At 38.8% G+C, this 17,385-nt stretch overlaps 1 protein-coding gene and 1 pseudogene across 10 annotated transcripts in view; one reads left to right on the top strand and one right to left on the bottom strand.

Moving 5' to 3' along the window:
• Positions 1–8,202, top strand: part of hyd (E3 ubiquitin-protein ligase hyd) — a 93,886-nt gene extending 85,684 nt beyond the window's left edge. For all 10 annotated transcript variants that reach the window (XM_089647375.1, XM_089647368.1, XM_089647366.1 and 7 more), the window contains 5 exons: positions 330–536; positions 3,396–3,543; positions 4,427–4,657; positions 5,757–5,969; positions 6,151–8,202. In XM_089647375.1, coding sequence (XP_089503501.1) covers positions 330–536; positions 3,396–3,543; positions 4,427–4,657; positions 5,757–5,969 — 799 coding nt within the window. In that variant the 3' untranslated portion in view covers positions 6,151–8,202. The remainder of the gene's footprint in view (positions 1–329; positions 537–3,395; positions 3,544–4,426; positions 4,658–5,756; positions 5,970–6,150) is intronic.
• A 4,042-nt stretch (positions 8,203–12,244) lies between these two features.
• LOC149411110 (TAR DNA-binding protein 43 pseudogene) lies at positions 12,245–16,829 on the bottom strand (annotated as a pseudogene).
• Between the last annotated feature and the right edge of the window lie 556 nt (positions 16,830–17,385).

Below are 17,385 nucleotides of genomic sequence, written 5' to 3'. Positions count from 1 at the left end.
TTAGTAAGGTTTTCACATACACGTTCATTTATCAATCAAATAAAATTTTCACCACGTTTTTTTGTAAGACCGTAAGTATGTTGAACAACAAAGAATGTTCCGGGGGCTATCCCTAAATATAATTACATATATGTCTATGTACTTCTTCATCTTACTATCAAAACCAGATTGGTCTAATCAATAAATATGTAATATTTCACATTTACAAACATAAAACAAAATAATCTACAGTCACTAAGCAGTTTCCAACTTCTCATCATGTGACAGTTCTATAGACCTTCTGCCAGACTCCGTTATGCGTATAATTAATTTTTGGGTTATGTTTGCAGGGTGATAGGGCTGTGCCTGCTGCAGAACGAGCTGTGCCCCATGTTCATGAACCGCCACGTGCTGAAGCTGCTTCTGGGCCGGCCCGTACGCTTCCACGACATGGCCTTCTTCGACCCCGTGGTCTACGAGAGTCTGCGTCAGCTGGTGCTGGATGCCGAGAAGCCCGACGCCCAGCCATACTTCCAGGAACTTGATCTCAACTTTAGGTGAGCATATCTACAGCAAGTGAACATTAGATATCCTCATCTACAAGATTTAAATATGTACCACTGTTTCGTGTTGGCCTGTGCCATCGGTTCCCGGAGGGTTTGAAATGTTATGCACCAATAGAAGAGCTAGAATTTGACACATGTTCAAATCAGCACCTAGAAGTGGTTTTTTTTTGTGGAAGTGGGTAGTTCACAATCGCCCCAGGATTAGTATGAATATGGTCATATATTAAGTTTAAGTTTGGGGACAGGACATCTAATAGGCCACGTCCACATTCTTACAATGACCCAATCATATTGTATTCTGAAGGTCTGAAACTAGCATTTGAATTTTAAAACAATTTTTCCAAACTAGCTACGTTGTAACACAAAGCACCAAAGTCTTGAATGAGAAAGACGGCATGAAAGCTAAACAACTAGTTTATAAAGAGTATGCATGGTTGTCCAATGTCTCTTCCGAGATAATATATATATTAAAAGAAAGATAAACATGACAATATTAGAAAATCTCCTCCTACCACCACAGTAAGCAGAAAATATTGCTTATGTTGTGATGGGGGCCAGCTGATCGACGCCTGGGTAGGACCCAAACGCGAGGTCAACTCTGCCACTGACCGGTCATAATTATGAGTATATTGTGTTAGTAATTCTATTGACTATTATTCCTAATGAATAATATACAATCTGTAATTACAATCACAAATGTAATTCTGTTATTTATTTACTCTCTTATTTTACATTGGATACATTGAAATGTTTACAATTTTGTACATAAGGGTTATAAACAATGGTTGAAAAAAAATTCTTACATTACAGTTATTTTACAATTGGATAGAAATAATATCTTGACATAAAAAAAATATTTTGAGTATGTTTTAAACATTTTTGTTGTTTGTTTTTGGGGTGTTATGCCGTGTTGCGCTAACTCCTTCTTTAGCCGACGTTTCGGACAGCGTTGCAGTGTCCATCATCAGGGCAGATCCGGTAGATCCGAAGATGTGTAATTGTTGGTTGTCGAGTTTGTGCTTATTTACTTGGAAGCGATACCGTGCCGCCAGCTTCAATCCACTACGAGCTTGTAGGTATTACAGTACAAGGAAACTGCAATGTAAGTGAAAGCACAGTATTTGCGTTAGCCTGGGGCCCGTCCAAGTGCGAAATGCCAACGGAAGTGGCGACATCTTGTGGCGAATTCTAGAATTAGAAAACCGATTGAAAGCGGTTAAAGCAAATGTACCCAGTATCAAGCAGTGGCGGTTTTCTCTAAAGTGCGTTTGTGCGGCGAACCCCCATTAAAAAGATGAGAAAATAAAACAAACTTGTTTTATAATAATATAAGCACATTATAGATAGCACTCTATTAAAATTTCGCCTTCAAAACCCGCGCCACCGAAAAATACGATACATATTCCAACTTTGTGCGAGTTGAAATCCGCGCCAAACTCTTCATACAAAATAATTTTAGCCGGTACAGACCCTATGACGGTGACATATACAAAATTTGGTCTTTCTTTGCAAAACTAAGACAAATTGTGTGCGCCGAACACGCGTTGTGATATCACGTGACCTCCGAACATTGACGAATGTAACCGAAGAAACCCGAGCACTTCGCGGACTGACTGACCGACGTTTGACCTTTGAACCATAGGGAAGCAAGTGTTATTTTTTATGTTATATTATGGTATTTAACTTTGTAGTCATTTTTGTACATATTTTTGTTTTCTTGTTTCTGCATTTCTCCAACCGTTTGCTTATGGCATTTGTAAATCTACTACCTATTGAAGTAGACCGATTTTGATTTCTGTTTTCGTATTTTTTTTTTTAGATAAGTCGTTATATTCCTTAATTATATTTGCGAAAGTTTCGGCAAACGCCCCATTGTCGTCGCTAGTTATGCAATTTTGTGTTTTGTCCAGTTCTCCATCTCCAGTATTCTTTCAGATTTCAAATTGAAAGCGTTTGCGTATATGTTTATTTATGCGTTTGCGTTTATTGATTGTCGCGAATATTTTGTCATAATTTTTTTATACAATGGCGGAATACAGTGTTGTCTATATAAAAAAATAACGCCAATACTTGAAAAAAAGGTTGGAAATTAAAAATAAAGGGCCTCCGCGTCCTGACCTCTCATTAAACCAGGTTTGTGCCGCGAAAACCGAGAAATCTTCACTCGAGTTTTTAAACGTGAGTGGTACGCGAGGTGTACTTGGTTATGTGGTTGCGAGGAAACCAATCGGTTATTTTGCTTCCCCTGTTTAGTTTTTGGAGGCGACCCATCGTGGTGTAAAATTGGAGTAAACGATCTTTCCTTTATTAATAATTATAAATATAATTTAATTCCTATAAAACTTTTCTCATTATCTAATAATTGTGTCTAGTGTAAAGTGATTTAAAAACAATAATATGTAGGTACCCCTCCCACTAACTTTATTTAAGTTGTGTGACTGCTGCCGTATTCGACTATTTGACGAAGGACAACAGTAAGTAAATTTTAATTAGATATGTTTATCTTCTCTTGAATTTCTGAACCCCCTGTTAAAAAACCACGAACCGCCACTGGTATCAAGGTATAAATACAGTGGTTTTATATTGTATTATTATATGGTATTAGAGTATACTTAGACATGTTATCGCTTCCAAGTAAATAAGCACAAACTCGACAACCAACAATTACACATCTTCGGATCTACCGGATCTGCCCTGATGATGGACACTGCAACGCTGTCTGAAACGTCGGCTAAAGAAGGAGTTAGCGCAACACGGCATAACACCCCAAAACAAACAACATAAATGCTTTTGGCCGTGAAAATCTAAAAACTTACATGTTTTAAACATGTTACATTTGTTTGATTATAGTTTGGAGGTGTGTCCAGAGGAAGGTGGCGGCTGCGTGGAGCTGGTGGGAGGCGGCAGGGATCTGGAGGTCACGGCTGTCAATGTATATGATTATGTTAGGAAATATGCACACTACAGGATGGTGCGCTCACAGGAAAAGGCCTTAGAAGTAAGTCCACGCATCACTTCCTCTCCCTTTTAATGACTTTTTATTTCTTTTGAATACATAATGAACCTCTCCAGTGAGTTTTGTGAGCGTAACTTAATATCATAGATTGACTCATAATAATCTTATAATGTAAATCAAAATGTGATGGACATTAATACACACACGCCAATAATAAACCTAATAAAAGTGATGTGGATTTCAGTAATCGTCAACCATTGGTTTTGTAACACAAATCAGTGAAGGCCACCACGGTCGAGGGATAAAGCTCTCGACTAGCAAGCCGAAAGTCTCAGGTTCAAATCCCGGCTTGTGCAAGTAAATTATTTGATTGATTTGTGTTATTTCACTATTTAATCTTTTAAATAATATAAGGTATATACGCCGCACGTTCCAGAGTGGACGATATTCTCAGTATCGCCCTGGTGTAAGACCATTTAGAATTGAAACGTTACTTGAAATGGTTTTAGTCATATTTGGTGACCAGATCTGAATAGCCTGGTACTTCCCCTCCCCACTACCTTCAGCCTCACAACATACCTCAATAGGGGATGTCGTAGTCTCACTGGATCTAGGTGGTTGGGTGCAGTTGCGACTCTTGTCGGTATTCACATAAAAAAAATTATATTTTTTATTTTATTTATTGGCAAATTTTTTGATACATACAGGTACATATATAATTATACAAAACAGACAGTAACAAAAATAAAAGCATATTTTACCTACTGGCTGTCTAGCAGCTTCAATTATAATTCTGTAAATAACTAAGTATTTTGTATATTCTAGGATTTTAATTTGAAGAGCCATCCGAGAGTCTCAGTTTATTTCCATATCATTTAGCCGCTGTCGTTGTCACATTTTTAACTGTCACAATTCCTTTCTGTAGGCAATGCGCCAAGGTGTCTTGGATGTGCTCCCGGAAGGCGCCCTGGACGGGCTCACAGCTGAGGATCTGCGGCTGCTGCTGAACGGCGTGGGGGATATTAACGTGGCCGTGCTCATTTCCTACACCTCCTTCACGGATGAGTCAGGGCAGCCAGGTGACCGGCTGGCGCGATTCAAGCGCTGGCTGTGGGCCATCGTGGACAAGATGACTCATCTGGAGAGGCAGGACCTGGTAACTATACACACCAACATCACTCTTATTACTTCCCATTCCTTACAGCCTCTCTACATACCCAAATTTGAGATGCTTTTATTCCACTGAATCCAGGCAGTTAGAATCGATTTGATTCATCACTCTGCAAAACTTCCTTAAGCCCATAATGCTTCTTCCATAATTAAACATATTCCTTTGACTTCTTCTTAAGTCGGTTCCTCATTGCTGACGATTGTGAGCCCCACTCCAATTTCCATAGTGAACATGGCTCCTGAACTCCTCGCAGTTCTGAGCTGCTTGGAGAGCCAAGGACACTGACTTACCGGACGTCAGTGATACTTGGTCACTCCAGCCCATTGGTAACCTTTCTCTGCTTCTCCTGCCGAACACTTTGCCAGTGACTATTAGTTTCTTCAACTTTTCTATATAACGTGTCTTAAAATACACTGTAGGCAGACAGTTGAAAGCCTATTGTGGAAACCTAGCTCTTCCAGAAAGGACAAATTTGTGTGCCTGGCTGACCATGGAATCTTGAACATTTTTCTCCAGCACAACATTTGGAGGGCGTCTATCTGCTTTCTTTCGCTGGCTCTAAGTGTCCATGTTTCCACATCATATAATAATACATATACATTTTCCATCGACAATAGCATACAAATATAGTGGATACAACACTTGGGAGTGTTGAAATGCTTCCTGCCTGTCTGAGGCTCTTGCTGTTCCTCACTGATTCCTTATACCGAAGGCTGCATAGTTTACCTCCACACCATCCAACTGCCTTCCCAACACTACATCGTCCTGCAAGTTTTAAAGTGAATCCTCTTTTGTGGTTTCTTACTTTTCTGCCATGTGTCCTGCCCAGCGAAGCCCTCCCAGTTCTGTGAATCCTTTGAGAGTAATCCAGTCCCTTTATTAATGTTCAGTTGTCATTGGGCGCTAAACCATTCCATCGACGCAGTGTAATAGATGCAAAGTGAAAGATGTCAGCAGCAGATCACTCTCTTTAGCCACGCTTGGTTACAGACAAACACCTATTCTTTATCACGTGTTTGTTCCTTTAGTTCTGTGAACTCTATCATTATTTACGCTTATGTATTAACGTGTAATTCTTGTCCAGGTATACTTCTGGACGGGTTCTCCGGCTCTGCCGGCCTCGGAGGAGGGCTTCCAGCCCATGCCGTCTGTGACCATCCGGCCGGCAGACGACGCGCACCTGCCCACTGCAAATACGTGCATCTCGCGCCTCTACGTGCCGCTCTACAGCTCGCGCGCCGTTCTGCGCCACAAGCTGCTGCTAGCCATCAAGGCCAAGAACTTTGGCTTTGTCTAGGTAACTAATAAACAACACGCATAGTGCGGACAGTAAATAACGGTCAGGTTGCGAGCAAACAGTTGTCACGTCTTACAGGGGCACCTAGCATCGAAACTTCATGCATTTAAAGAATTTATAAAACCATGCCAGAATGTTCTTTTGGATTTTTTTACTAACATTGAATTTGTTTATGTTTCAGATCACCTCAATGGAACCATCATAACAGATGTAAAATTACGACGCCCCGGACCCGATGAAAGCATCCGCGGTCCCAACGAAACTCACAATAATAACTGCTGGCTCGGAGGTGTCCACCCCCCAATGACGCCAGTGAAATGACCTTTAACTTGTACATTTTCCCTCCCATTGGACGCTTGTAAAGTGACCTTGTTCTACGCTGGCTTAGGGGGGGATATTACCAAAGGGTATCCCGGTAGTGGCGCAGATACCACACAACGGTAAACAACAAACAACTCCAAATCACTTAAACTTAAGAGACTCTTTAATAAGTTTGTTTTTTATTTTTAGTGTTTTGCGATGACAATTTCTGTGAGCGACTTGACTAAAACTATTGTTACACCGATGCGGCAGCACTGGGGAATAGCGAGCCAATTAATCTGGTTGTTATTTTCGTTAATGCAATTACTAGGCGGTGTCTACTTCTGTTTTGTTTGAGCATTTCAAACTTGGAAATCTTCAAACGGAACAACTGTGGTATCTTGTCTCGAATGTGAATCCTCATACTAAACCCTAATCTTGTTGATTATTCTTTATCTTCTGCTGGAATATTTCCCTATGTTCTTGTCTATGTCACTCGGTTGTTTAGTATTCTAATATTAACCTATTTTCATATTGAATTATTAGTTTGGCCGTGGAGGAACGTTGTTGTGTTGGACTGATAGAATAAATAGGAATAATGTGAGCCAAAGCTCGCGGTTTGTAAAGAGAAGTTTGTAAGATTCATTGTTGCAGATAAGAACCTTCTGGAATGCATCTTGCTAGTCAGATAAATTCTTTATTTTTTGACTAAAATTGATTGAAAGACTTCGAATGATTTAAATATTTTTCTATTTATTTTTGATTTGACTGTAAATTTCAATTTTTTTTTCTAAAGATTTCTTTAAAAACGATAGCGTGAATGATCGAGTGCTGTAAATTAAGTGTCGATAAGAAGATGGTGTTTTTCAATAAACATGGAATGTTTGATTGTTTTGGAGAAAATGGCCGGTGGTTGTGTATTGGTGTAGATGGATTGATTGATTGAATTAAATGGTTAAATACATATTAATAACCTAGAGTTGCTAGTGATATTGAGAGCAATATTTGTGTTTACCTTCCGGAGGGACTCCGGTTAATTGTTAACTAGGATCCAGTGTTGCCATTGAATATACATAATAATGTAAAAATTTCCCGCTTCTGTTCTCATAATATTAAATATATTGTTTTTCTCTTTCAGTATCTTTAAATAATGTGTTTTTATTCTTTCTTAAATTAATAATGTACTCCGGTTGTCCGTCGATGATGGCGACGGAATACTTTTGTTTTTATTGTACGTTTTTGTATGAATTTAAGATATGGATTTATAAAAAAATTATAAATATACCTTTATTAAAACACACAATTATAAATTGTATTAGAAGAAGTAAGAAGGTGGCATGTCCAAGGTGCCCCACGAACACGGCACACTTTTAAAGATGATTATTTATTTATTTACAATTGCATTAAAACACCGGTGGATGGATTGATGAAACATTGAGTACACTTCTCTCGCCACTTTTCCTGGATATTAGACGATTTATTAATTTGCCGTGTTGTCACACCTTGGAGATGCCCCTCGACCGGCTAATTGTAACTCGCATCATGTCATCTTTCTGCGGAGGATCTTGCATAAATTAGGTTTTAGTGATGCCAGTTGAATCGGGGACAATGGACAATGATATCGTGTACATGTAACTAGATTAAGTTTACCTCATGTCCAGTGTTGCCACTACGGCACTTCATTTCATTTCCTTGGCTACTCCATTTGTGATGTGACAGAGAGGGCGGCACCTCTCTCTGGCTAAAGTTGCCGTGGATTTACATGGATACCACCAGATACCCAGACTTTTCGCCCGCTTTTACTCTCCCCTTTCACTTTTACGCTTCCAACCTTTAAGCGCTGACCGATGATGACGGTAAAGTCAATTGATGATTAGGAACAGCAGTTAAAGGTTGGAGGAGCGCTACATTCCGGCGAGACGGCTTACTTCATTTTTGTAAAATATTTCCCACTGTGAAATTTGATTGTAGTCAGGTCGGTTCATGTCTGCCGGACTGTAGCATTTTTTGTTTAGTATCCTAAGCAGGAAGCTTCCTTGCCACCAACATACATGCCTATCAATATTGGCAGTCTTTTTATTTCTTAGGTAGGTTAAGGCAATAAGATGTATATGATTAGATATATATTATTATTAAAACATTGTATCATTCATTTGACTTTCTTTTATAAATCCTCTCTAAATGTGTATTTCCTCTGGGCTTCTAGTCAAATGTTCATAGATTATTATTATTATCTAATGAGCAGATAACTTTCTGCTGATGCGCTCGTATCTGATTTCACAATAAGTTTAATAGTAGTTGAGTTTTTTTAAATTTAACATAAGTTAATCCTTTCTTCGGTGATGATTTTTGACAGAATCGATTTGTCAATGACAATGAATCGAAATATTTCGATGGTCGAAAAGATCGAGTAAATCATTGATTGTGCCCATCGCTAGTTCAAATTATAATTACTAGCACAACAACGTAATAGACAGCTCTATTTGCCATAATACAGGGAGATCCCTACTAACATAGTGGGCGAAAAAATAATCCTAATAGAGTTGTGGTAAACTGTATGGCAGACCTCAAGAAGAATAATGTACATAATTAAAAATATAGGGAACCAAGGAGGAGTGGAGAGGAGAGACGGAGTCCTCCATCGGGGGCCTTTAGGGAAAGGAGAGACAAAATCCTCGTGGGGCCTTCAGGGAGCCAAGGAGGAGTGCAGAGGAGAGCTGAGGCCCTCTTTCCTCGTGGGGCCCTTAGGGAACCAAGGGGGAGTGAACTGTTTCGTCGTGGGGCCTTCAGAAGGAAACCAATGGGGAGTGGAATTCAGGGAACCAAGGAGTGGAGGGGAAAGATGAGGCAGCCTCCGTGAACTCTTCCCTTGTGGGGCCTTCATGGAAACAAAGGGGATTAGAGAGGAGATATGAAACCTGGGAAGACACATTGTGGAACCAGAAGACATATCAAACAACCTTGGTGGAATTTATAAAAGGGACCAGGTGACTGTTACAGGAACAAGGTAAAATGGGAGATGCACAATGGGCCTATGGTCTAAGTGCACACGGGACATATATGTAAACCGTCTCCGCTCTATAAATTAAAAAATAATAGTAATACATAGCTAAATCCGTTCAACGAATCGATTGGCATTATCAATAATTATTATTGGTCTACTGACCTCAAAATAAGCTGTGCAAGATATAAAGGCTGGTATCATAATTGTACATGCCCCAGTCACAGCCTGGAAATGATACTGAGCTATGCTTATGAAATATCTCATTAACCCATCGACATATTAATTTTTATTTGTGTCATCTGTGCATACTTGTACAAATCGCAAGTGCGCCCTACTGTCGAATTTGGCAGCCATCTCTGGTCTGGAGCCCCAAAATACCTGAAAAAAACCCTTGACTCTGTGCAGAAACGGGCGGTCCGTTTGATAGATTCCCCAATCTTAACAAACGGACTGCAATCTTTAGAGCACAGGCGTCAGGTAGGTATGCTGTCCTTGTTCTATCGGTATTACAATGGAAGATGCTCTGAGGAACTAGCGTCATTGATCCCTTCGGCACCGGTGCGTAGTCGGGATACACGCCAAACGCGCGCCCAACATTTGTACACAGTTGACACTTGTCACATGAGAACGGGTCGCTTCTACGATTCGTTCTTAAGTTCAACAGCTCGGCTGTGGAACGAACTGCCGGCCTCTGTGTTTCCTCCCTCCTACAACATGGGACTCTTCAAGACCCATGTTCACTCCTTCCTCTCCACAAAAAGACCCTCCACACAGCATCCCCAAAGATGACATAGGCCCTGAGGGAAATTATTTTCTTCAGGGCCTCCTGTGTGGAGTAAATATAAAAAATAAAATAAAAAAATAAAAAAAATACTTGGGAAGGATTATTACTGTTCAGTATTGCACCCCATATTTCCCCAAATTAAACATTTTTTATGCTTTTATATAGATTATTATTTTATTGTGAACTATCTAAGTTTGTGAGAAAAGTTTTAGTCGCCCCAATGGGCGGGCAATATGCCGATGCGAAAAAAGTGCAGTCCCCCAATTTTGGCGGCAGGTATGCCGATGGGTTAGTTAGAATAAACTTAAAACTATAGTTGGCTGAGTCCACAAACTAATTCTTCTTCTTCGTATGCTGGGGGGGGTCACAGGGAGCCAGTCGGCGGCCTGTGGACCTCCACAATCCCTATGGGGAATGAATGAAGCGGGAATTCGTTGACCATATGTCCGGTGGTCTGCATTTCACCGCATTCACACATCGCTGACTCTTTAAGGCCCCACCTACATGAGTCATGTGGGCATAACGATTGTGGGAGCGCCTTCAGAGTTTGCGAGGCAGTGAGAATCCAGGCTGTCTCTCAATGGGGTCATGTACTAGATAATTACAAATATCCCCATATCAACAAATTTATTAAAAGAGGCATTAAGAATAAACAAAAATTGTAATTTAAATCACGGTCTTGTAAGGCTAACGGTTGAGAATGAAAAAAAATTAAGGACGGGTTGTTTCACAGAATTCATCAAATTTCAGTGTTTCCACTCATCAATTTTCAAGTTCTGTTTCTATTTCAGTGCTGTGAAGCAATTCGGCCATAGTAAAATAATAACAGAACTTGAAAATTAACTTTGACATTTGAAGATTTGTTCAAATTCTTTGAAACAACCCGTCCTAAGTATTGAAGATCAAATTTGCATGATAGTGCAAAATAAAATTATGAATTGCTAGTAAATACTATGAAGTTTTGGAATAAGGTTTTAAAAGTCTAGGGATGAGACTTTCTGAGGAGATGAGTTTTGGCATCTTGATTCGTTCCACCATCTGAGGAAGTTTAAGGCCCAGTTGTTTTGCAGAAATTCAAATGTAAAATTGTCATCAAACAGCCATTTGGACATTTCAAAGGTCCCTGATAGACGCCGATTTTAGGTGAGTTTCAGCTTTCTATCAAATTGTAATAAGCTTAATTTATTTATAAGAAACAGCTTTAACAAAATATACAAGTGAACTGAAGTCAAGCCACAGAAGTTTCTAATGCAAAAGAATTGGAAAAGAAGTTTTAATATCTTAAAATTAATTTTGGTTTATATGAAGGGGAGAGGAAGAGGATAGGAGATGCTCCAGATACATTCCATACTCACATATTAATAATCGATCGTACGCATTACTTCATGTCGATATTTCTTTAGGTTAGTACTAAAAATGTCAACGCTGTGAAATTTTGTATTATATTGTGCACATACACGAGGAATTGGGGATTTTTTTCTAATATTTGTTATACACGAGGGTAAATAAAATAAATTAGATTGTCGGGTTGATCTAGACGGAATATGACAATTTATTAAATTGGTAAGTTCTGGTGAGTCCAGACAATTATTTAGGATTTGATCAAAAATTAGACGTCGTGTTTGGAGGGAGTTGAAATTATGAAATTTAATGGATTCGGTTTAATTTGAGAAGTGCAAGTTTAGTATGTGTTTGAAAATTTTTTTATCCCATGAGTCGTCCTTTTCTGTTGATCCCAATTCGTTCAAAAGCTGAAAGGTCATTTATGACTTTGTCAAACACGAATTTCTGCAAAACAATTGGGCCTAAAAGTTTTCAATTAGTGTTCTCAGGAATACAAGGTTCGGATAAGTAAGCCTGAGCCGTTTACTAAGCAGAGCTTAATCTGGATTCTTTCTAAATGGAAGATTTGAAATCTACCAGCAATTTGACCAATTTTTTCTCGATGGAAGATTTAAAATGTGCCAGCGATTTCATAGGTCTTCACTACATAGCTCTCCCACACTTTCGGACTATTTTTTTTAATTTTCTGGATTATTGATCAAATTTTACGAATTTTTAAATCTTAGGAGAGTCAAAACAAATCATTTGCTTCTCAAAAAAGTTCACTAAAGGGATACAAATTATTATATTAAAAAAAAAAAATACGGATTCTGATTTGAAATATTTAATGAATTTTTCCTAGATAAAATGATAATGTTGATGATAAACGATAATGCAATGAGTGTTGATGTCACTTAATGTGACATGAGCCGATAAGTGGCAGCTCAAGACTTTTGAGCGTGATAGAGTGCTAGGATTGAAAAATACGACATTACTGATGTTGTTTTAGCCTCAAATGATTGTTAAATTTAAAAAAAAATTCACAATACTTTTCTGCTACAGCTTCAAAAATGCCATTTTTTAATATTAGCACTAGCACACTCGAGGTGTCACTGCTGAGAACTGCAAACTGAAGAATCACATGTTACTATGGTCTCCAAAGACAATTTAAATCAAGACTTCTCTCGAGTGTAAGCCCTAATGAAAAATATTGCATGTTTTTGTGAAGATAGGAGAACGGCAATCGCTTGGTAAACACATGTTCCTATGGTCTCCAAAGACAAATTAAATCAAGACTTCTCTTGAACGCTTAGCCTTAATGAAGAATGGTGAATAAAGAATAGCTGGATATTTTATGAAGATCCTTAGAAAAATCTTTGAACTCCAACAACGTAAAGAAATGTAATAATTGAATGCCAAATGGATTTTTAATGGGTTCGCTGCCACATAATTAAATCTGAACGTCCTCATTCAGGGACAGTACCAGTAAAATATGTTTCATATTTATTTTATCAGTTTAATGTTATTTCATACTTTCAAAAATTTTGTGTATAATTTTTAATAGCTTACCAGGTATATTCAGTTCTTATAAAAATCAAATAAAATTAACCAGTTGACAAAATATCTTTGGGACGCAAAATTGTTAAGAAACCTCAACTTAGATGGCTGGACGGTATAGAGACTGGTATAAGGAACTGGAGGGAGACAAGGATGAAGGTTTATCCTAGAGGCGGCCAGGACTCAGTAAGGGTTGTAGCGCCAGAGATGATTCTCTAAATTATTTACAAAAAAAGGTGCAGGATTTATTTATCATGCATGAGTTAAAAAAAATAATTGAAAATATTATGGGTATTCTTTTACCAACTGACTACATATCACAGATAATAATTATCACAAAAGTTTAATGGAATGGACCGGACCTTATCGTTGGTTCCATCCAAACAATGTCCCTACAAGGCACTGAGCCGCTCCCAACTAGCAAGTAAGTTAATAAATACTTGAATATTGATGGGAAGGCCAGTACACTTTATTTTGCCCTTTTGCTAGAAGACAGCGGCTCAGTGTGTTATGCGGGCATTGTGCGTACAGAACTATTGATTGAATGTACCGATTTATAAGTCTGAGTAATTGCAGGTGATCTGCGCACATCACAACCAGAACTTCTTGCTTTTATACAGATTATTTGAACCCAATATTCATGTTCGTCTTCATACATCTGCTCAAAATGATCCCCGTTGCGAATGTCTGTTTTACAGAATTCTTTTCTTCTTCCTCTAATAACATCTGACTGTACAGTCTTCCGAATTTCTTCAGTTTGCTCTTCAACTCTCCACCCATTTTATTCATTCGATCAATACTATTTGTAGTCTTCGATACTTACAGAAATGCCAATACAATACAATGTCTTCTTCTCACTTCTCCATAGCAAGGATATTCGCATCAAAGTATCACCACAATAAATTGAGACATAAATCATTCAGGTTTACTGTTTAAATATACATGCAAATTATTCAAGCAACCATCATTTGCACAGAGAATCAATATTCTTCCATAAATAATTATTTATTTGAGTAGGTAAGCTAATCAGCTAGTCCAAGACATTCATAAAACCATTTTTATAATTCATAAATTCTTACGCATCCTCGCAAATGATTTATATCTTAATATATTTTCATGGAGACCAGTGGAGGTCTAGAAAAATGATCAACGGTATAAATAAAACCATACAACTTTCGATACTTCTATATTATCACATTCGACTTTATTTGAATTCTCTTGGTTCTTGTAAATCAAACAGTCATCATTTCCTGACTTACAAAATATTACACTTCTAGCTTAAATCTACAAACCAACACCTGATATTGCTTCATTATCATCACCCAATTGAAGAAAGCCCCAATAAGAGAGCCGGATTTAAATTGCACGCCTTTGTTTTTCCGCTAGATTGGCGGCATTCAAAATTTCTCTCTTGTATCTGTCATCGTTACAATTAGCAAAGGAACATTGCATTATACTGTGAAAACTGATTACTCTTTCAATTTAGGGAATTAGATCGCAAAGTACGTGGAAATTTTAGTCAGCAGAATGCACAGAATGAGTTCACAGTTCGAAGAGATTAAGAAATTCAAGGAGGGTTCGATTATGGACAGTAAATCACCTGTACCCTGCCTGTTTGTCTCTCCACAACATTGAAGAATCGAGTGAAATTGTTGCTCATAAGACAATTGGACATTCTGAGAAGCAGCAGACTTTCTTGATAACTATATTAATTCCGGCACTCTAATCGGGACAACCATTATGTCACCATCGTTGATAATGAATACTCTAGACTAGCCGTTTCCAAGAAAGCCAATCGGACCTTAGACCACTGATGGAGACATCCAAATACAAAGCAGATATCCTTTTTTGCCCGATTTGATGTCAAATTACATAACTTTGCGACATGTCAAATATAATATCATGAAGAAGCAAATCTTGAGTATTCTAATATTAACGATTGTCAATGAAATCTTTAAATTTTTTATCACAATCAATTCATATATTATAATATATTATTCTTAAAGCAAAAAGATAACAGCTCAACTTTTAAAATTGAAATTCAATCATATTGACTCTGTTCATACATTTTCTCATGTCAAAATATTTCATTTTTCATAGCCACATTTATCAAATTAATAATTACAGTCTTCGTCATTTTCTATTTGGTTTTACCGAAAATGTTGATTTTTTGTAACGTTATTGGGTTTTACCATAATCACTTCTATGTACATACTTTCAAAATATGTATCACTGACATTCAACAAAAAAACTTGGCCTGATAAGTCTTTTCATAGCGCAGACCCTTTTATAAAGGGGAGTTATTTTTAATATTGAATTACGGCGATGTAATGTTTTTCTTTTATATGTCCTATACCGGGTTTAATTAAATTCTTAAATATAAATTCAGGACTTACAGACAAAGAACATATTATTTTCAATGCCATTTTTTAGAAAATCAAAAATTCGAAAGCAAATACCTATGTTCTACAAAATTCTCAAACATTATTAGTACATAAGTTGCGAAAAAAAAAAATATTATGTGCAATGCAAAACTCTTTTAAAGAGTTTTCTTTGCATAGGAAAAATGATAGTCACAAACAGGAAATCTTATCACGAGTCAAATTGTGATTTGATGTTAGTCTCATAACATGTTAAGTGCTCCAAGGTGGAGGGATAATAATGGAGTCAAACCCTGCCATCATTCTGCCACTGGTTGGCGGGGCCCTGCTGCGGCCAGCTGCCCCCCTGATACCCCCCACCCCCACCCTGGTGACGGCCCCTGTTACCGTTCCAGCCTTGGTTCCAGCCCTGCTGGGCCCCACGCTGCGGCCGACCCCCATTAACCCCCATCAGCTCCGCATTGAGGGCGGCGGCCACCAGCCTCATGGGCACTGTCACGTTAGTGTCCGGGGTTATGTTATTAGCGTTGATCCCTAAGTTCTGCATGTTGAGCAAGTCAAAGTTGGCATTATTCCAGCTTTGGTTGCCCCCCCCACGACCCCCGTCCCCGCCGGCCCCGTGCCCCGGCTTGGACCTCTGGCGGGGCTTGGGCTCGGCACTGGACACGGACACCGACGCCCCCTTGATGACGTGATCCTCCCCGCACAGCCCCTGGGCCACCTCGGGATCTAGGAAAGTCACAAAAGCAAATGCTCTAAACGGACGCGGGACAAAAACGTCGATCACCTCGCCAAACTCTGAAAAGTATGTTCTCAAATCCTCGGCGGTGATGTCTTCCGTGCAGCGGCCCACAAACACCTTGGAGGAGACTTGCGGCACAACTCCCCCCTTGGAGTAGGGGATGCACACGTCCACCCACCGCCCATCGATGTTGTGCCTCTGCCCGAGCGCCCTCATCTGAGAGGCGTAACTGTCGAACCGTATGAAACCAAACCCTTTAAATTTTCCCGCGTTATCCCGCTTTAGCTGCATCATTACCACCTCCCCGAATTGCTCAAAGTGTTCTTTAACGGATTCCTCTGTGCACTTCCACGGAAGGCCCAGACAGATCAGATCTGTGCAAGCCAACTTCTTCTCCAAGCGTTTTGTTTTAGCCGACCCGCGCTCTTCTGGTTCTTCTTCCACTTCCATTTTACGTTTCAACGGAAAAACGCATAGGTACACGGCGCTTCCATTCCACCCACTACTGGGCGGATGAAGAGATCCATCGACAAGGCGCACTCCTCTCAGAGTGTTCGTCTCCGGATTTCTAAATTTCATTCCGCAAGCCCCCGGATAAACGCCTTTGACAGTCGTCAGGAGCATAGTCCCATCTTTCTCGAGGGGTAATTCTATCGGCTGTTCATTTTCTTCTTCTGCTACTTGCAAATAATCTATAGACATTTTGAAGTTAACCAATGCAAAAAAAAATAAGCGACTTCGACGCAACAAATTTCTTCAAAATGGCGTTTCGAGAACTGTCAAACTTGACAAAGCAATGTACCAACCAAACCATCAAACCATAAATAAATTACTCACAATCAAACCATCGTCTTCCAACCGGTACCTATCCAAAACAAAACCTTTAGAGTTATGTGTTATCATCACAAAGAAACACTAAGAATAATTAAATAATTCAAAATAATTATAATTTCAGAAAAGCGATATAATTATGGTTTTTCAAAAATTTTAGATATAAAACAATTGGTATCTACAAATTCGTTGCATACGTGTAGGTTAAAGAATGTAAAATCAAATCGGTCAATTTATATATGATTTAAGATCTTCGCGGCCAAAAAAATAGTAGTGATTTATTTTTGGGGTTGTGCTACCACATTTATCCAACTCGAACAACATTCGGACAGGGCAAATCTGTTGGGCTGATAATGGACAATAAAATGCTGTCTGAAACGTTTGCTAGAGAAGGAACTAGCGCAACACGGCATAATACTCCAGAAATAAATCACTATTGGTCAACTTAGTTTATAATATATTATTCATAATACGAGATAGCGGTTCTTACTCCC

This window comes from Hesperophylax consimilis, chromosome 26 (assembly GCF_061612785.1).
Source record: "Hesperophylax consimilis isolate HC1 chromosome 26, BYU_Hcon_1.0, whole genome shotgun sequence".
Classification (NCBI taxonomy): domain Eukaryota; kingdom Metazoa; phylum Arthropoda; class Insecta; order Trichoptera; family Limnephilidae; genus Hesperophylax; species Hesperophylax consimilis.
This window is presented reverse-complemented; position numbering and strand designations above follow the sequence as displayed.